Source organism: Ovis aries, chromosome X (assembly GCF_016772045.2).
Source record: "Ovis aries strain OAR_USU_Benz2616 breed Rambouillet chromosome X, ARS-UI_Ramb_v3.0, whole genome shotgun sequence".
NCBI classification, from domain to species: Eukaryota; Metazoa; Chordata; class Mammalia; order Artiodactyla; family Bovidae; genus Ovis; species Ovis aries.
In genome coordinates this window covers 110,539,119-110,561,166 of record NC_056080.1, presented here as the reverse complement: position 1 = coordinate 110,561,166, position 22,048 = coordinate 110,539,119, and the positions used below count along the sequence as shown (strand labels likewise).

The window sequence follows — 22,048 nt, the reverse complement described above, 5'->3', positions numbered from 1 at the left end:
ATAGGGACTGTGCCTTTCCATATAGATTTTGGAACAAGTTTATTTATGTCTCCAAAATACCTTGCTGAGATTTTGATAGAAATTGCATTAAAACTACAGATAAGTTTCTGGAGTATTCATATCTGTACTATGTTGTGTCTTCAAAAATATAAACATATCATATACCTAGATCTTAACTGATTTCATGCATTAGTATTTTGTCTTTTTAACCATACATCCTATACATATTTTGATAAGTTTATATGTAAATATTTCATTTTATCTTTATGATTTTAAATGGTACTGTGTTCTTAATTTTGGTCTGTATATGCTAGTTGTTGGTATACATAAATATAACCAAATTCTGAGAATCCTACAACCTTGTTGAATTCAATTATCAGTTCTAGGAATTTCTACATACACAATCATTTCATCTGCAAATAGGAACACATTTATTTACTTATTTCCAATTTTTAGGCCTTTTATTTATCTTTCCTGATTAAACTGGGTAGAAATTCTAATACTATACTGGATTAAAGTGGTGAAACCAGAAACCCTTGCCTTGTTTCTTTTCTTAGAGGTAAAGCATCTAGCTTCTCATCTTTCGATAGGATGCTTGTTGTAGGTTTTTATAAATATTCTTTACTCAGTTGAAGAAGATCTTTTCTATTCCAAGTTTGCTGAGAGTTTTTGTCATAAATAGGGTTGGATTTGGTCAACTGTTTTTTTTTTCTGTCAGTTGATATGATTATATGGGTTTTTTTTTTTCATTGTACTTTTGATACGTTGGTTTGCACAGATTTTCTGATGTCAAACTAGACTTGCATAACTAGAGTAAATCCAACTTGATCATGGAGTCACTCTTGTTTGGCACTTACAAATTTAGGATTGTAATGCTTTCTTTGTGGATTGATCCTTCTAGCATTATATAATGACTCTCTTTGTCTTTAGTAATTTTCTCAACACTGAAGTTCACTTTTTCTGATGTTAATATAGCTTCTCCTATTTTTTATGACTAATGCTTGTATTATTTTTCCATCCTTTTATTTTCAATCTATTGATGTCATGTTTGAAGGGAGTTACTTTTAGAAAACATATTTTTGAATCATGTTTTCTTTTTAATTCATTCTGCCAATCTTTGTCTTTTGATTAATGTATTTAGCATTACTATAAAGGAAGCTAGTATAGGGGACGGAATTCCAGATGAGCTATTTAAAATCCTATCAGACAATATTGTTTAAGTGTTGTCAGCAAATTTGGAAAACTCAGCAGTGGCCATGGGACTGGAAAAGGTCAGTTTTCATTTCAATCCCAAAGAAGCACAATGTCAAAGAATGTTCAAACTTCCACACAATTATGCTCATTTCACATGCTAGGAAGGTAATGCTCAAAACTCTTCAAGCTAGGCTTCAGCAGTACATAAACCGAGAACTTCCAGATGTACAAGCTGGATTTTGAAGAGGCAGAGGAACCAGAGATCAAATTGCCAACATTTTTTGGATCATGGAGAAGGCAAAGGAGCTCCTACTACTGCTTCACTGACTACACTAAAGCCTTTACTGTGTGGATCACAACAAATTGTAGAAAATTCTTAAAGAGATGGGAGTACCAGACCACATTACCTGTCTCCTGAGAAACCTGCATGTAGGTCAAGAAACATCAGTTAGAACTGGACATGGAACAATGGACTGGTTCCAAATTGGAAAAGGAGTTATGACAAGGCTGTATATTGTCACCCTGTTTGTTTAACTTATATGCAGAGTAGATCATGCAAAATGCTGGGCTGGATAAATCACAAGCTGGAATCAAGGGAGGGAGGGAAGTGGGAAAATGGAGGGGGGAGGGAGGGAAGAAATATCAACATCTTCAGACATGCACATGATACCACTCTAATGGCAGAAAGTGAAGAGGACTAAAGAGCCTCTTGATGAGAATGAAACGGCTGATTTGAAACTCAGCATTCAAAAAACTAAGATCATGGCATCTGGTCCCATCACTTTATGGCAAATAGAAGGAGAAAAAGTATAAACAGTAACAGATTTTATTTTCTTGAGGTCCAAAATCACTGCAGATGGTGACTGCAGCCATGAAATTAAAAGATGCTTGCTCCTTGGAAGGAAACCTATGACAAACCTAGATAGCATATTAAAAAACAGAGACATTACTTTGCCAACAAAGGTCCTTCTAGTCAAAACTATGTTGTTGTTTTTTTTCCAGTAGTCACATATGGATGTGAGAGTTGGCCCATAAAGAGAGCACCGAAGAATTTATGTTTTTGAACTGTGCTGCTAGAGAATACTCTTGAGAGTCTCTTGGACAGCAAGGAGATCAAACCAGTCAATCCTAAAGGAAATCAACCCTGAATATTCATTGGAAGGACTGAAACTGAGCTGAAGTTCTAGTACTCTTTCCACCTGCTATAAAGAGCTGACTCATTGGAAAAGGGCCTGATGCTGGGAAAGATTGAGGGCAGGAAGAGAAGAGGGCTGCAGAGGATGAGATGGTTAGATAGCAACACAAACTCAATGGATATGAACTTGAGCAAACTCTGGGAGACAGTGGAGGGCAGAGGAGCCTGGAGTGCTGCAGTCTACAGGATCGCAAAGAGTAGTACACAACTTAGGGACTGAAGAACAACAACGTGTATATTTATTAAGCTGCCTCTACCATTATCACATACACTAAAAGTTTGTGAACCTGTTCTCTACACTCTCTGTGCCATTTCATACATGGTTACTTCTTTCAAAAATGTTCTTTCCCCGCACCCACACCTGTAGATACAAAAATGCAGCTATCTCTATGAAGTAGTCCCTGCTTTCATTTCACCACCACCAGCCATTGCAAGGGACATGTGTTGCTATGAGATGAATAATATGGGGGAAATAATCAGAACTGGGGTGTAGGGGAGTGTTGGGGAACACTGGAATGCAGCAGCTAGACTACAGTGGTAGAAAGGACCCATGGTTTGTACTTGGAACTTGTGCATTTGAGCTAATATTGCAAAAAAAAAAAAAAAAGTGAGGGGAGCAGGGTGAAAAATAAACAGGGCAGGGTAAAGGAGAAGGAAGCAGCAACAGAGTAGCTCCCATGGACTCCCCTGATAAGTCAGAAAAGCAAATCCATCTCCCCGTGTATCCTCCCTCCTCACAAGCATCAGGTGTATTAATACTTCTGTTAGGAGGAGGGGTGTTTGTGCAGAATGGCTACCAACCACCAGCCTCCAGACGCCATGTTTTCAACTGTGTTAATTAAATGAGCCTGCCAAGGGGCTGGTCAGTCTGATGAGGCCAAGAAAATCATGGAACACCCACCTCCTAAGAACAAGCCTTCGCTCTGAACACTTATACTCTCATTTGTGCTTGTGGTTGCCTCCATCCCGAAAGCTCTTTATCCCAATGTTTGCTTGTGAAAACCTTGCCCATCCCTCAGGACCTCTCCCCAAAGCCCCAGGGGACTCTGCCGAAGCACCTGCCTCTGGAACTGAGAGTTGAGAACAGCACCTAAGTGCAGGAAGGAAGCTGCCCCTCCCCTTGACTATTCCTCTCCACGTTTTCAGGCTCTGAGTTACGATGCAAGCCTGCACCTCCAACCTAAACACACACGCACATATATTTGGTTGAGTCTGTCTAGGTTCAAGCAGAGGCTGATTGGCTGCTGTCCGATGGGTGGCAAAATACCCCGTATTATTTAGTGGGGATTCAGGACAGACCCACTTGGCCAGCTTGGGGTCCTGGAGCCAGGCCCCCAGCACATTCCAGGCTCATCTCACCGAACCCCACAGTCGAAGTGCCCTCCCACGCACCAGCCCCCCAGCTGGCTCCTCCCCCCGCCTTCTCCCCCGCCCCCTCGGGAATTCAGGAGCGCAGGTTCTGGATGAATTTCCCCCCCTCCAGGCTCCATTCACCCCTCCTTCCTGCCCTCTTTCGACCCCTCCCAGCCCGGAGCGTGCTACCCGGCCTCCCACCTCCGCCCCTCCCGCCGCCTCCACCCCCTTGCTCTCAGCCCCCGCATTGCCCTCGTCCCAAGTCGACTTCGCTCCCGCAGCCCTCGCCACCGGCAGCACTTCCCGCCCTCGCCTGGAGCCGCGTCACCGCCGCCCTCGCTGCAGCGCGCCGCCCACGCTCCGCTCGCCCGTCCGCGTCTCCTCGCCCGGCTTGCCAGCCCTGTCTTCCCACGCCGCCACCCACCCGCCGCCCGGCATGGCCCCGCAGCAAACAGGTAATAAGAAACGGGAAGAGCCCGCGCCCCAGGAGGCTGCAGAAGGCTCGTCGTCGCCGAGCTCGTCGTCGCCAGGCTCGGCGGCGGTGCACGCAGACGGCCCGCAGCCGCCCAAGAAGCCCAAGCGGATGGTGCTGCGGCGCTCCCTGGTGAACTACCTGAAGGGGCGCGAGGTGGGCGCGCAGGGCCGCGCCGGGCTCTCCGGCTTCGATGGCGAGCTGTGTGGCTTCGCGGTGCGGAAGCTGCCAGAGCTGCTGCGGGAGCGCGAACTGTCCTTGGGCACCATCGACAAGGTGTTCGCATCGCAGTGGCTGAACGCCAGGCAGGTGGTGTGCGGTACCAAGTGCAACACGCTCTTCGTGGTGGACGTGCAGTCCAGCCACGTAACGCGCATCCCCCTCATGCAGGATCGTCGGCCCCCACCGGCCCACACCCAGCCGGGCTGTGGCATCCATGCCATCCACCTGAATCCCTCCAAGACGCTGCTGGCCACCGGGGGCGAGAACCCCAACAGCCTGGCCATATACCGGTTGCCAACGCTGGATCCCTTGTGCCTGGGTGACCGCCAAGGCCACAAAGACTGGATCTTCGCCATCGACTGGATGAGCGACACGGTGGTGGTGAGCGGCTCCCGCGATGGCACCTTGGGCGTCTGGAAGATAGACCCCGACGTATTCCGGAGCAGCATAGCCTGGCACAGTGATGCAGGGCTCCCCGTGTATGCCCACATCCATCCCGCAGAAGTGGTGGATGTCCCCAGGGCCGGCACCAACCCAGGTAACTGCAAGGTGCGGGCTGTGGCCTTCAGCGCCAAGAGGCAGGAGCTGGGAGCCGTGACCATGGATGGCTACTTCCACCTGTGGAAAGCCCAGAATACCCTGTCCAGGCTGCTGTCCATCAGGCTGCCTTACTGCCGAGAGAACGTGTGCCTGACCTACTGCAATGAGTTGTCCCTGTACGCGGTGGGATCCCAGTCCCATGTCTCTTTCCTGGATCTGCGCCAGGGTCACCAGAGCGTAAGGCACCTCTGCTCCCGCGAGGGCGGCACGGGTGTGCGCTCCCTGAGCTTCTATGAGCACATCATCACCGTGGGCACCGGCCACGGCTCTCTGCTCTTCTATGACATCCGTGCGCAGAAGTTCCTGGAGGAGAAGGTCTTGGACAGCCAGCACTCCTCTCCGCGGCCCACAGGGAGGAGGTTCAGGCTGATTTGTGGCAGAGGCTGGCTCAACCAAGATGACCTGCAGATGAACTACTTCGGTGCCTTCGGCGACTTGCCCAATGCACTCTACACCCACTGCTACAACTGGCCAGAGATGAAGCTCTTTGTCGCTGGCGGCCCTCTTCCTTCAAGCCTCCGTGGAAACTATGCAGGCCTCTGGAGCTAAGGATGGCCGCCCTGTCCTCAAAGTGCCCAGATTTACCTTCCAGTCCCCTCCCACTTTTCTCCTTTGCTCTGTTTGTGCTTCTGAGTCTGTGTGGCTTTTTCTTTCAGATGAAAAAGATCCAGCTTACCTCTGCTTAGGGTATTAGGCGAAGAGAGATGGCGACCTAGAGAGTGAGTTACCCTTCAGTCAGTCAAAATTTGACTTTAACACTTTTATACACCTGTCCAATAGTGTTGTTTTGAATTATACAAAAAAAATTTTAACCAATTCTTAGTTCTGTTCACTGTTTGAGTCATTTACATATTCTCTCACTTTAATGCCTTGGTTTTACAATTCTGTATATTTTCTTTTTCTGTTACCAGTATTATGATAATACTGTTTTGGTCGTTTTTCATGGCAGATAGATGGTATATTGAGAGTATTTTTTTAAAAAGAGTTTGTACATGTGTTCTGGAAAGCTGGCTGTAGTATTATAATGTTGTTCCAGTGGGAAGGTACATGTCAGTTTCTAGATTACCAGGTTTTGGAAGCATTCCATTTGCAAATTGTAATCTTCATGTTTGTAGTTTGTAAGTTGTTGGTGCTAAACATGCTGTTTAAAAATTTCATTCATTTTGAAAACAAGGTTGTCATACAATCTTGGGTTTTTTGGTACCAAAATCTCAATTGGTCAGAATACTTTAGGAATGCAAGGGTTCTGCTGATTGACTGTTCAGAATTAATCTAAAAACCTATTTTCTCTGTTAAGTTTTCCTAACCTGTTGTTAAATAGATAACGGAATATATATTTTTTCACTTCTTGCCTTAGTAATATTAACACTTGTGAATATATTTAAATGTTTGTTGTTTAAGGTACTTGCACAGAGTTTCAGTGCCATCATTTAAAACGGATTCAATGTATAAAAATGTAGAATGTATCGTGGGCTGGGTAGAATGTATACTGATCCTGATCCAGGGTACAGAACTGGATATTTTTTATTTCACTGGTTTCAATACCAAATACTATACTTGAACATGCTTTAAAATTTCTAATTCTGCTTAACTAAGTCATAGGAAAAAAACCTCAAAGAAGGAAAACGAACCCAGTCTTTACTTCTGAAAAAGATTGTTAGTTTGTAAAGTTAAATTTGTTAAGATTTTATTTTGTCAACTTCAAAGATTCTTATCTAAAGTAGAATAAACAGATTATTAAAAAGTTATTGTGATGTTATGACTCTCAATACAGTAATAAGCGATTATCAAGGATACAGGATGTTTATTTTAAGAAGATGGGCCAGAAAGTAAAAGTAAATGCCATTAGGTTGAAGAAAAGTACTTTGGAGCATAGACAAATACAAAACATGTTTGTTAGGAAAACAGATTCTACTTCTCCATATGTGAGAATACTGGAAGTGAGAAGAGAGACTGGTCCTTCCTCACAACTGGCCAGGTTGTGCGGATCTTGCATTAGTGTTGTGGCATGTCTGTTTTTCCTTAAATGTTTCAGCACTCAGATGTTGCCTTGGTGTCCATTACATGCTGTTCAATTGAAAATCTGAACCAACTGAGTAATATAATGAGTGATTTTAGAAGTAAGTTAAGAAATACAGTGGGGAAAGGCAGTTTTTGTTTACAGAGAACAGGGTTATATAGTTGTTATATTGGAGAAGGAAATGGCAACCCACTCCAGTACTCTTGCCTGGAAAATTCCATGGATGGAGGAGCCTGGTAAGCTACAGTCCATGGGGTCGCAAAGAGTCAAACACGACTGTGACTTCACCTTCTTTCTTTCTATAGTTCCTTTTGGAGAAGGAAATGGCAACCTATTCCAGTGTTCTTGCCTGGAGAATCCCATGGACAGAGGGTCCTCGTGGGCTACCGTCTATGGGGTTGCAAACAGTCAGACACGACTAAGCAACTAACACACACATAGTTGTTATATGAGCTTCCCAGGTGATGCTAGTGGTGAAGAACTAGCTTGCCATTGCAGGAGAGGTAAGAGACGTGGGTTTGATCCCTGGGTTGGGAAGATCCCCTCGAGAAGGAAATGGCAACCCACTCCAGTATTATTGCCTGAAGAATCCCATGGACAGAGGAGCCTGGAAAGCTATAGTCCATGGGGTTGCAAACAAGCAAATCAGCATAGTTATTATATAGCAATAAAATGCATTTGTATCCATTTATGTGTCTCCAACTCAGCTGTAAATGTCTTAAGAACAGAGAATATAACTGTCATTTTTATATTCTCAAATTTCTACACTAATGCCTAGTAAAATATAGGCAATCAGTAAATATTTACTTAATGAATGTACTTGCCTCTAGAAACCTAAAGTTCAATGCATAAATACATAAAATTTTGACTGTTAAATAGTATGGAATCCTGTTGTATTTTCCTGTCTTTTTACCACAAGTGAAAGTCGCTCCATCATGTCTGACTCTGTTACCCGATGAAGTATACAGTCCATGGAATTCTCCAGGCTGGAATACTGGAGTGGGTAGGTGTTCCCTTCTGCAGGGAATCTTCCCAACCCAGGAATCAAACCAGGGTCTCCTGCATGGCAGGCGGATTCTTTACCAGCTGAGCTACCAGAGAAGTTTCCCCCTCCCCTGCTTTTTTTTTTTTTTTTTACCATAACATTTACTCTAATTCATTTGAGACCATGGTGCTTATCCATTCATAAGCTTTCCATATGTGATACCAGAAGATAAAGGAAAATGTATATGTTTTAGATGCCATTGGAATTTAGTATTTTCACCTGCAGATATTTATATTTGAAGATTTCTTTAAAATACTTTGCTTTTTACAAAATTAAATTTTGAAAGATCTTTTTTTGTAGGCAGTTTCTGTTTTTACCTTATGTGTATATATTTATTAAAAACTTCTTTAGATGTTACCCAAAAACTTCACCTAAATATTCACTGCCTGTCTTCTTGTAGGTTATAGGGTATTGTTGCGGTTCTTCATCATTGTTTGGGGATATTGGGTGAACATTTTCAGAGGAAATGACACTTTCTATGTGAGGTGATATTTTAAACAAATAGAAGGAACATCTCCCAATTTTTTTCTCTTGCTTAGCCCTTAACTTCGTCACTGACTCACTCATTGTTCTCATGAGTTAGGGTGTTAACTCCTTCATGTCGGGTCACATGGCTAGCCCTTAAAAAATTAGATAGCCTAACTCTGTATTTATATTAGTAGAAGTTTAATTATTTTAAATATTTTCTAGTTCTGGGTAAATGTGATTTACCGGAGTACAATCAACTGTGTAATCTGTAAGGATGAAATAATTGAAAAGGTAACCTTGCCAGCATTTCAAGAAACACATACATACAGTTCACTTAAAACAAGGGAGTACATGGCTGTAAGTACAAATTACCTATCACTGTTGCCTGGGAAACATTAGTTAACTTATAACAATGCATAAAAAAGGTTAATTCCATTTATCCCTAACTACATATTCCTCCCCAAGCTTGTTGCCGACTCAAAACTATGTGTTCCTCCCCTTTGCTCTCTAGATGAGATAATTTCTAAATTTTCTTTAAAAAGGAGAATTTACTAATCAAGGATATCCACTGAAATAAATTGGGATGACTACTCTGGAAAAAATTCATCTGTTAAATACACTGTAGCTTAAATGATAAACAAAATCAAATTCTCTGGAGTTTGAATTTTTTATCTGATTGTACTGCATGTTGAACAAGTTGTCAAAAATTTTCCATTAATTGCCAATTTAGAGTCGTATTACAAAGCAATTCGAAAAGCCCCCTGCCCCCATGGATGTTTTACTGACAGTTTCCTAATCTCTGCTTGGGTAACCCAACTATATTAAACATGTCACTATATGAGCTGCTCAGGGATGCAGTTCAGAGAGAACAACATGTACTTAGGTGAAAGCTGTTGCTGCTGCTGCTGCTTAGTCACTTCAGTCCTGTCCTACTCTGTGTGACCCCATAGACGGCAGCCCACCAGGATCTTCCATCCCTGGGATTCTTCTGGCAAGAACACTGGAGTGGGTTGCCATTTCTTTCTCCAATGCATGCATGCATGCTAAGTCGCTTCAGTTGTGTCTGACTCTATGCGACCCTATGGACAGCAGCCCACCAGGCTCCTCTGTCCACAGGATTCTCTAGGCAAGAATACTGGAGTGGGTTGCCATTTCCTTCTCCACTTAAGTGAAAGAAAGGCTGCAGAGTCCATAGGTGTTTAAGGGATGCTGTTTTAAGAGCTGCTGAAAAGGGTTGCCTGAAAGTATTTCCCCTTCTTGGCCGGCTACAAACCCAGAAACATTGAGCATTGGAAGGTGGCATCATTAAAAGACAGTATGTTTACAGGACTTTGCCATGACCCTCAAGTATCAACTCAGACCTGCAAAAACAATTTACTTCCAAAAACACCATTTTATCTGAGTGTTTTCTAATTAATCCATTCAGACACAAAAATGAGACCAACAACTAAACAGGACATCTGCCATAAAGGTTGATGATACAGCTGAGGTGAAAGATACCTAATTCACTAGTTGTAAAAATTCGCTAATGAAAAGAAAAGGTTAATAGAGTATTAAGGATATTTACTAAGTACAATGAGAAAATGGGAAGAATAAGAATGAATTCTGCTAGAAAGGACATGAGGAGCTCCCAGAAGACAGAATACTAGAGCTGGGTCTGGAAAATAAAATAACAGTGGAGAGGGAATATTGGTTTGAAAGTATATTGTGATTGCCTGGAATGTACATACATACTAGAATGTTACAGTTGGACCTGGTACAATTTGAAATGTGTGTGTGGAGATTCTAGATAGGAATGTCTGGTTGTTAGTTAGAAATACAGTTCTGAAGCTTGTAAAATAAATTAAGGCTAGAGATACAGATGTGAGAATCATCACTATAGAAATGGTGCTTGAAAGAGACTGAGGGATATAGGATCTCAGAAGTTAGGTCGTCTGATTCTCATTCCAAAACTCACCCATATATATAGATGTACAGACCTATATGCATTACATGTCTGGTGGGCTTCCCAGGTGGCTTAGTGGTAAGGAATCCACCTGCCAATGCAAGAGATGTGAGTTCTATCCCTTGCTCAGGAAGATACCTTGGAGTAGGAAATGGAAAGCCACTCTAGGATTCTTGCCTGGAAAATCCCATGGACAGAGGAGCCTAGCGGGCCACAGTCCATGGGGTCACAGAGTCAAACACAACTGATTGTGTGCGCATGCACATGCACACACACACACACACACACACACACACAGATGTCTGGCACATAGTAGGCAATTAATTGCTTGTAAATGGATGGCCAATGAATGTTTGTTTTGTGGATATTAAACACTACTTAATGCCCCCCCTAAAGTAACATTTCATCATTTCACTTGGTAATGATCAATTTTTAAATTTCCCTAGTGCAATCATAATAACCAAAGATGATCAGGGAAATCTACCAAAGGTTGCTGTTTTAAGTAAAGAAAAATCTATATATCAGTTAGACGTTTTTATGTCTTTTGTAGAATGTAGGTCATTCTACAGTTGGGCAAGAAGAAAACTAAATATTGATGATACTTTCTGTACAAATGACTTTTTTGTTTTTCCATTTTGGATGTACAGTTCACTGAAGCAAACACATTGATGATGTCAGTGAGAGTTATGGTGCTATTTTCACCTTTTCTAATGCCATTATTGTGCCATTCTCTGTTTCAACCTACGACATTAATGTTTCATGTTGATTAAATTTTAACATCTAAATTGCCGTTTTATGTTACACACAAATGATAAACTTGAATATTCCAGTCAGAGGGCAGCAAATTTAGTTTCCTCTAAGCGCCTAGTAAATTCATCAAATAATATCCCCCAACACCTTAGATATGGTTCATTGTTTTTCCTCCTTCCTTACTAACCCAGAGATACAGGATTGAGTGTGATTTTTGTTTTTGAATTATGCCATGTATGACTAAAAGTAGACGCTGCTTTACACAATAGAAGGCATTCCTGGACTTACGTACATAAAGCACATTTTTAAAAAAGGAATCACAGATTCCCTCATTGATTTACATTATAATTTTAGAAGTGTCATCTTGATTATGGATTGATTTCCAATTGACAGTGGTTTCTAACATGTTGCCACTGCCTCCACCTCTGAGACAAGTACTTTAAGTCCTCAAATAAACGCTAAGTGATGTAATGGAACCCCCTATTTCAAAGAATATTAAAGCATACTTTCAGAATTGATAAATTAAGTCATTTCATTTGTGTAGAAAATAGGGTTTCTTAAAATAGGACATCCTGTAATTTGATTTGCTCTGTATACATTTATCACCAGCCAGAGAAAATTCTACATTTTTATATGTTATGCCTAACAGCTTTCTTCTTCCTTTTTCTCTGGTTTTTCTTTATGAATATTGCCCTCAGCAAAGGTGTTTGGCTTATTGAAACTCCCAGGGGATGATAAATAATGTTTTTTTTTCATTACTACTTTAAACTTTTAAAAACTTTGGGTATTTAAGCCAGTTTTTTAAAAGATGGCTTCAGCAGCATCGTGTGAAGACTGACTGTGGCTCCAGAAATAATAATATAAAATGTTTCCTTAGTTGCCTTCTTAATGATCAGGGCTTTTTTAAAATTATTTTTTTCCACTGTGTTAAAACACACACAACATACAATTTATCACCTTACACATTTTTGAGTGTACAGTTCAGTACTGTTAAGTATATTTGCATTGTGCAACTAATCTCCAGGACTTTGACATCTTGCAAAACTGAAACTCTATACATACTAAACAAAACTTTTCCATTCCTACCTCCGCACCAACTCCTGGCAAATGCCATTCTACTTTCTCTCTGAGTTTGACTATTCTAGCTACCTCATATAAGTAGAATCAAACAATATTTACCTTTTTTGTAGCTAACTTATTTCACTTAATAAAATTTCCTTAAGATTCATCCATGTTGTATCATGTCAACATTTTCTTCCTTTTAAACACTAAATGGTATTCCATTGTCTGTATATACTACATTGTACTTATCCATCCATTTGTTGATGGACACTGGATGTACTCTTAGCTGTTGTGAATAATGCTGCTATGAACGTAAGTGTGCATATACCTCTTCTAGACTCTGCTTTCAGCTATTTTGGATAAATGCCAAAAATGCAAATGCTGAATATTATGGTAATTCTGTTTTTTATTTCTGTTTTCCATAGTAGCTATACCATTTTACATTCCCACTAACAGTGCACAAGAGTTCCAATTTCTTCATAGCTTCAACATTTATTTTCTTTTTTTTTTTTCTTTGACAGTGACAACTTCATGGGGTGTGCAGTGTCAGGGGCTGTTTTTAAACTCGTTTCAATTTATAATTGATTATACATACATGCCAGCCCAACCCTTAAGTATTCATAGTATGCTACATGTGGAACAGAATTTAAACCTATGATTATTATGGGGAGAAATCATAATGAGTTAGGGGCAAGCGAGTTTTGAAATACATCAAACATATAGAAAATCTGTTTTCTTTACATATTTTTCTTTAAAAGGTGTACTAGGTTGGATAATTTGAAATTTAGAGTTTGAATTACCACTTGAATAAAGATTTGGTTAGGTGAGATGGTGAATATATAAATGTGTACATAGGGAGAAGAGGCAAAGAAGGTTCTCAATAAATAGTAGCAATTGTAACTACCAAAAAAAAAAGAAAAAATTCTCAATACATTTAATTGCTAATTTATTTATTTGAAGACATCTAATGTTCCTAACTAGAGGTAAGGGAAAAGTTATACCTTAATTGTTATCCTTGGTGTATTTTCAAAGGAAATACCTATAGTAAAATTTAATTTCAGAAGTAACTAGTAATTATATTCTGCCCAATGATATAAGTTTCTTACAATTGACTTTAGCATAAAGTTTCTTAGGAGTGTCTTGGGAAATAAAGTGAGTTATAAATAGAGGAAATGTCACTTTCAGTGGCAGTTGATCGAGCAAAACATCATAGAAAGTTTCAACACCTGAAACGAATTTTAAACTCAGAGAGTACTCCTAGAATATCTGTTTTAAATAATGGATGAAACATACTACCTCTTGCTATCCAGTCTGCTTTACAGGTCAGATTACATAACCAAAGAGAAGCTATTGAACCTCTCAGTAAATAACTGAATATTCTCAGAAAGTAACTATTCTAAAATAGGCATCTTAAAACCTTGTGTATTTGGAAAGATCTAGTCTCATTCTATACCCTTAAAAATTTGCTGCTTTTATTATCAGAAAAATATATTGAAATATATAAAGGTGGAATGCAAAGAAATTTTTAATCTCTTCGATTGGCTATCTATATTTACAAATTTTGCAAAGTTTCAAATGGTTAGCAGTTTTTCCTGTTTTAAAGATCTCTTTAAAGCCAATCCCCCAATTTTATATTTTATCACACTTTACTCTCACTACTGATTTACTCATATATTTCTAATATTGCAAGCATTTTGCAAAACCATGTTTTAAATGTTAAATTTTTACTCTTCAATAAAGTGCATGGCATAATAAATGCCTGATATATTTTAAACAAATTGATTTGTAAATGAGATTTATTTGGCTTTCTTGATGGTTAGGAGCATCTCACTTCATTATAAATGAGAACTGTAACATGTGTGTGTGTGTGTGTGTGTGTGTATATATATATATATATATATATATATATATAATGGAGTTTGATATTTTTCATATACACTCTTCTAGATATTCTTGTTAAGATTCTTTTTACCTTCAAGACTTGGTATATTGGATTAAGAGATGGAATTCTCCTTAGTATATTCTAATTAGTGGGTGCTAGACATTCTTTTGATTCACTGTAATGGACCATGCACAAGCATGCCGGCTACTGCGACGGACTGCACAGAAGCATGGCCTAGAGGAGCTACCCCTTGCCCAAGGTCAGGGGCAGCTACCTAGAGTGCCAGGCTGTGTCAGCACAGGAGGGGCCTAGAGGAGCTACCCCACGCCCAAGGTCAGGGCGGTGGTCAAGAGGAGCAAGGTCAGGGCAGCAGCCGAAAGGAGCTACCCCATGTCCAAGGAGCGGTGGCTACATGGGCACAGGAGGGCCGAGAGAGCTACTCCACGTTCGAGGTCAAGAGGGGTGGCTGTGAGGAGATACCCCTCATCCGAGGTAAGGAGCAGCGGCTCCGCTTTGCTGGAGCAGCCGTGAAGAGATACCCCACATCCAAGGTAAGAGAAACCCAAGTAAGATGGTAGGTGTTGTGAGAGGGCATTAGAGGGCAGACACACTGAAACCATACTCACAGCAAACTAGTCAATCTGATCACACGGACCACAGCCTGTCTAACTCAATGAAACTAAGCCATGTCGTGTGGGGCCACCCAAGACGGGAGGGTCATGGTGGAGAGGTCTGACAGAATGTAGTCCACTGGAGAAGGGAATGGCAAACCACTTCAGTATTCTTGCCTTGAGAACCCCAGGAACACTATGATAAGGAAAAATGATAGGATACTGAAAGGGGAAGTCCCTAGGTCAGTAGGTGCCCAATATGCTACTGGAGATCAGTGAAGAAATAACTCCAGAGAGAATGAAAGGATGGGGCCAAAACAAAAACGGTACCCAGCTGTGGATGTGACTGGTGATAAAAGCAAGGTCCAACGCTGTAAAGAGCAATATTGCATAGGAACCTGGAATGTCAGGTCTATGAATTAAGGCAAATTGGTAGAGGTCAAACAGGAGATGGCAAGAGTGAACATTGACATTCTAGGAATCAGCGAACTAAAATGGACTGGAATGGGTGAATTTAACTCAGACAACCATTATATCTACTACTGTGGGCAAGAATCCCTTAGAAGAAATGGAGTAGCCAGCATGGTCAACAAAAGAGTCCAAAATGCAGTTCTTAGAAGCAATCTCAAAAACAACAGAATGATCTCTGTTTGTTTCCAAGGTAAACCATTCAATATCACGGTAATCCAAGCCTATGCTCCAACCAGTAATGATGAAAAAGCTGAAGTTGAACAGTTCTATGAAAACCTACAAGACCTTTTAGAACTAACATCCAAAAAAGATGTCTTTTTCATTATAGGGGACTGGAATGCAAAAGTAGGAAGTCATGAAACACCTGGAATAACAGGCAAATTTGGCCTTGGAGTACAAAATGAAGCAGGGTAAAAGCTAATAGAGTTTTGTCAAGAGAACACACTGGTTATAGCAAACACCCTCTTCCAACAACACAAGAGAAGACTCTACATATGGACATCACCAGATGGTCAACACCGAAATCAGATTGATTATATTCTTTGCAGCCAAAATGGAGGAGCTCTATGCAGTTAGCAAAAACAAGACTGGGAGGTGACTGTGGCTCAGATCATGAGCTCCTTATTGCCAAATTCAGACTTAAATTGAAGAAAGTGAGAAAAAACACTAGACCATTCACGTATGACCTTAATCAAATCTCTTATGATTAGACAGTGGAAGTGAGAAATAGATTTAAGGGACTAGATCTGATAGATAGAGTGCCTGATGAACTATGGAAGGAGGTTCGGGACATTGTACAGGAGACAGGGATCAAGACCATCCCCATGGAAAAGAAATGCAAAAAAGCAAAATGGTTGTCTGAGAAAGTCTTACAAATAGCTGTGAAAAGAAGAGATGCTAAAGCAAAGGAGAAAATGAAAGATATAAGCATCTGACTGCAGAGTTCCAAAGACTAGCAAGGAGAGATAAGAAAGCCTTCCTCAGCGATCAATGCAAAGAAATAGAGGAAAACAACAGAATGGAAAAGACTAGAGATCTCTTCAAGAAAATTAGAGATACCAATGGAAAATTTCAGGCAAAGATGGGCTCGATAAAGGACAGAAATGGTATGGACCTAACAGAAGCAGAAGATATTAAGAAGAGGTGGCAAGAATACACAGAAGAAGTCTACAAAAAAGAGCTTCATGACCCAGATAATCATGATGGTGTGATCATTCACCTAGAGCCAGATCCTGGAATGTGAAGTCAAGTGGGCCTTAGAAAGCGTCACTATGAACAAAGCTAATGGAGGTGATGGAATTCCAGTTGAGCTATTTCAAATCCTGAAAGATGATGCTGTGAAAGTGCTGCCCTCAACATGCCAGCAAATTTGGAAAACTCATCAGTGGCCACAGGACTGGAAAAGGTCAGTTTTCATTCCAATCCCAAAGATAGGCAATGCCAAAGAATGCTCAAATTATCGTACAATTGCACTCATCTCACATGCTAGTAAAGTAATGCTCAAAATTCTCCAAGCCAGGCTTCAGCAATATGTGAACTGCGAACTTCCAGATGTTCAAGCCACATTTAGAAAAGGCAGAGGAAACAGAGATCAAATTGCCAACATCTGCTGGATCATGGAAAAAGCAACAGAGTTCCAGAAAAACATCTGTTTCTGCTTTATTGACTATGCCAAAGCCTTTGACTGTGTGACTCACAATAAACTGTGGAAAATTTTGAAAGAGATGGGAATACAAGACAACCTGACCTGCCTCTTGAGAAACCTATATGCAGGTCAGGAAGCAACAGTTAGAACTGGACATGGAACAACAGACTGGTTCCAAATAGGAAAAGGAGTATGTCAAGGCTATATATTGTCACCCTGCTTATTTAAGTTATATGCAGAGGACATCATGAGAAACGCTGGATTGGAAGAAGCACAAGCTGGAATCAAGATTGCCGGGAGAAATATCAATAACCTCAGATATGCAGATGACACCACCCTTATGGCAAAAAGTGAAGAGGAACTAAAGAGCCTCTTGATGAAAGTGAAAGAGGAGAGTGAAGAAGTTGGCTTACAGCTCAACATTCAGAAAACGAAGATCATGGCATCTGGTCTCATCACTTCATGGGAAATAGATGGAGAAACAGTGGAAACAGTGTCAGACTTTATTTTGGGGGGCTCCAAAATCACTGCAGATGGTGATTGTAGCCATGAAATTAAAAGACGCTTACTCCTTGGAAGAAAAGTTATGACCAACCTAGATAGCATATTCAAAAGCAAAGACATTACTTTGCCAACAAAGGTCCATCTAGTCAAGGCTATGGTTTTTCCAGTGGTCATGTATGGATGTAAAGTTGGACTGTGAAGAAAGCTGAGCACCAAAGAATTGATGCTTTTGAACTGTGGTGTTGGAAAAAAATCTTGAGTCCATTGGACTGCAAAAATATCCAACCATTCCAACCTAAAGGAGATCAGTCCTGGGTGTTCATTGGAAGGACTTTTGCTGAAGCTGAAATCCAATATTTTGGCCACCTCATGTGAAGAGATGACTCATTGGAAGAGTTGACTCCCTGATGCTTGGAGGGATTGTGGGCAGGAGGAGAAGGGGATGACAGAGGATGAGATGGCTGGATGGCATCCCCGACTTAATGGATGCGAGTTTGAGTGAACCCCGAGAGCTGGTGATGGACAGGGAGGCCTGGCGTGCTGTGATTCATGAGGTCGCAAAGAGTCAGACTCGACTGAGAGACTGAACTGAACTGAACTGAGTAACATGTTGTTTGCTCCAAAAAATTCCAAGAACGTCACACACATCTCCACTCACTTCCAGTAATATTATTGCAGTCCATTTGGTATTCACTATATCAATTTACGAATTTGTTCTTCAGCATCATATTGTGTACAGTACTGTGTGTGTATGTGTGCTCAGTCACTCAATCATGTGCAACTCTTTGTGACGCCATGGACTGTAGCCCTCCAGGCTCCTCTGTCCATCCAATTCTCCAGGCAAGAATAATGGAGCAGGTTGCCATTTCCTACTCTAGGGGATCTTCTCGACCTAGGGATTGAACCCACATCTCCTGTGTCTCCTGCATTGGCAGATGGATTCTTTAGCCCTACAAATAGCAATGACACACTCGCATAAAAAAACTTTGTCTTTTTCACCTTTATTGACCCGTTTGTGTGAAAATTTTTATTAGCAGTAACACCAGGAGCAAACATTCCATTGAGTTTGACCCTTTATGTATGTATGTTCCCATTCTGCATGAAGTAATTGCAATGCTTTTTTTTGGGGTGAGGGGGTGGTGTTTCAATACAAGACAAGCATGAAGTGACTTAATCCATAGAAGAAAAACTTACTTTAAACCCAAACTATTATGGCAATTGGAAAAGTGCTATTTTCACTAGTGTCACTTGGTTTTCTTATTTCTACAGATTTAAAAACATTATGGGGAATTCCTTGGCTGCGCAGTAGTTTGGAGTCTCTGATCTCAATGCCCAGTGCCCAGGTTCAGTCTCTGGTCCAGGAACTAAGATCCCACAAGCCACATGGCCCTGTAAATAAAAAATAAATAAAAACATGAATCATTGTGTCAAATCCTACCAGATGATCAGTTTATTCCTTGATTATTAGTTGTAATTGCTTTGAAATAAATCAGATCTTGTTTTGATTCAAGGCACTGAATAGTATCTCCAACAGCATGTTTGGGAAATGTGGGCTAAGATTATTTTCAAAACTCTTCTATATCATGCAGCCATTACTAACCCATTTCCAAATGCCTGTAAGCTCATATAGCATCATCTCATCTCTCAAATTTCTATCATTACTCATTGTGACATCACTCAGGCTTTGAGACACAGCTTTGCATAGGAATTCCCTAGGTATTTCTATCCATCATGCTAAAAATGCCTCACCAAACATCTGACATCTAAGAGTGGTTTACTCTCTCAAGTGAACTGAAAAACATTGTTTCAGATCCCACAGCTCAGCATTAAATAGCCCCCATTGTGTAACAACTGTCTACTAGATTTGTTTTATATTAGATATTAAATAAAGGTATTATGTACTGTTCTATGTCAGTTGTACTTTCAACATCTTCCTGGATGTTATTTTCTAAAAATAAGATGACATATTTTAATGAGATATAGAGTTATTAAAATTGTAAAGTCCATTTGTGATTAGGAGCCAGAAGTTAGTGAAAAAATAGGAATGCTTATGTATGTAGGGATTCCCAGGTGGTACTAGTGGTAAAGAATCTGCCTGCCAATGCAGGAGACACGGTTCGATCCCTGGGTCAAGAAGATCCCCTGGAGAAGGAAATGGCATTCCACTCCAGTAATCTTGCCTGGAGGATCCCATGGACAGAGGAGCCTGGTCAGCTACAGTCCATGTGGTTGCAAAGAGTTGGACATGACTGAGCACACACACAGAAACACATATATGTATGTAACTTTAGACTTGAGACGATTATGTAAAATGTTTTATTGGTCTTTATATTGATCTTACTTAGCATGTACAAAGTGGATGTGTTTTATAAACTATTAAATGTATAAGAGTTTAATCCATATAGAAAAGGTTTATGTACTCAGCAGGGCAACAAAAAATGATACAGGACTTTATTCAGTTAAATTGGTTTTCATCTCAACAACCTCAAAATTAAAAAGGAAAGGACCATAGCAAGAAAATAACTGTTGCAAAAGGAAGGATCATTCAAAGAACAAATATTACGATCATATCTAAGTTAAAAATTATTAAAATGATTTATGGAGTTATGCTTTTAAAACATAAAAGTGGTCATGATCTCATGAACTTGGAGATATAGAAAATGGATAAGAAAGCTGTGGTACATATACACAATGGAGTATTATTCAGCCATAAAAAAGAATTCATTTGAATCAGTTCTGATGAGATGGATGAAACTGGAGCTGGTTATACAGAGTGAAGTAAGCCAGAAAGAAAAACACCAATACAGTATACTAACACATATATATGGAATTTAGGAAGATGGCAATGACGACCCTGTATGCAAGACAGGAAAAAAGACACAGATGTGTATAACGGACTTTTGGACTCAGAGGGAGAGGGAGAGGGTGGGATGATTTGGGAGAATGGCATTCTAACATGTATACTATCATGTAAGAATTGAATCGCCAGTCTATGTCTGACGCAGGATACAGCATGCTTGGGGCTGGTGCATGGGGATGACCCAGAGAGATGTTATGGGGAGGGAGGTGGGAGGGGGGTTCATGTTTGGGAACGCATGTAAGAATTAAAGATTTTAAAATTAAAAAAAAATAATAAAATAATAAAAAAAAAGAAAATGGCTAAAACATGGTAGTAATTAAAAATGTTTATCATTTTCCAACAGGTCATTGCTAGTCATGGTTTTTTTCCCAGACATTCCTTCTTTGTATGTGTCTTTAGGTTCTCTTAAGAGGGTAAATGAGGATGATTTTTTAAGTATCTTTAAAAAATGCCTCAGGCAAATATACAAACTACATTTTATTTCTCTATGGTTTATTTTTTTCAAATATCTTTAAAATATTGTCTGTGATCCTATCAGATGAGCAGCTTATTAGTTTCCTTTGTGTTTTTAACTGCAAATAGAAATAAAAGCCACAATAAATTTTGAGTCATTTATATTTTCCTATAAGTTGGAAGTAAAATGGATGCAATAAAAAATGGAGTTTAAGTTTAGTCAGTCTTTGATACTAGCTTCCTTTGTGGAGGTCAGTGTTTCTTCAAACATGTTCCTGGAACTAGCTGCACTAAACTTACCCAGGATTCTACCAAATCAAACCAAAGAAAAGAGATTGCAGACTCCTGGCTGGGCCCAGAAGTTCTCATTTAAACTATGGATATCAGAGATTTGGATGCCTCTTAAAATAAGGGAATATTTGCTTTTAGTAGTTGAGCTTTCAATTATCTGGTCTTGGAGGTCATTTTGCTCATTGCTTCCCCCCCCCCCCCAGCATTTACACTGAAGTTTCATTACACATATTAATTAGTTGTCTATTGGAGTAAATGTATAGCATCTATAGTCAAAGAAAAAGATTGAGAATTATGTTTATAAACATTACATACAATAATAAGGATTGAGCTTAACCTCTAAACATAATCAACTAGAAAACAATTGTTTTCAGACATTAATCAGGCAATTCAGATTGTTAATGAGAAAAAGGAAACAAAATGAATCTTATGGTTACCCTGTGTTTCTGCATTGAGGAAATTTCTGGACCATGGCACAGGGAAGGGGAGCATAAATGCAAACTGATTTGTTTGCTCATTGCTTTTTAACCTGAGAAAACTGCATGGAAGAGAACCAGCTATGATTTAAATGCTTAAATTCATTTTAGACTCAAGCTTTGGCTGTGATGTTCTTATTCCTACTTGCTAGTGAACAGACTAGGGAATTTATCTCAGCTAATGTTGCTTATGCATCCTCAGAACCTGGAAAAGTACCTGGAACATAGTGTGCTGTGCTGTGCTGTGCTGTGGTTAGTCACTCAGTCATGTTCTACTCTGTCACCCCATGAGCTGTAGCCCACCAGGCTCGTCTGTTCTTGGGAATTCTCCAGGCAAGAATACTGGAGTGGGTTGCCATGCCCTCCTCTAGGGGATCTTCCCAAGATAAGGATCGAATCCAGGTCTCCCATATTGCAGGTGGATTCTTTACTATCTGGGCCACCAGGGAAGCCCATAATATAGTATATGTTCAATTAATTTTAACTCTAAGAATAAGAAAGCTCAAAATTTAAATAGTACATTTCATTC

At 40.2% G+C, this 22,048-nt stretch overlaps 1 protein-coding gene across 1 annotated transcript; it reads left to right on the top strand.

Annotated features, from left to right (window-relative positions):
• Nucleotides 1-4,178: 4,178 nt before the first annotated feature.
• LOC101103048 (DDB1- and CUL4-associated factor 12-like protein 2) lies at nucleotides 4,179-5,887 on the top strand. Its single transcript, XM_004022703.5, has one exon. The coding sequence runs from the start codon at nucleotides 4,179-4,181 to the stop codon at nucleotides 5,583-5,585; it is 1,407 nt and encodes a 468-aa protein (XP_004022752.3). The 3' UTR covers nucleotides 5,586-5,887.
• Nucleotides 5,888-22,048: the final 16,161 nt, after the last annotated feature.

Excerpts from the sequence above, each read along its gene's own strand:
- LOC101103048 (XM_004022703.5), top strand. The coding sequence starts at position 4,179 with ATGGCCCCGCAGCAAACAGGTAATAAGAAACGGGAAGAGCCCGCGCCC.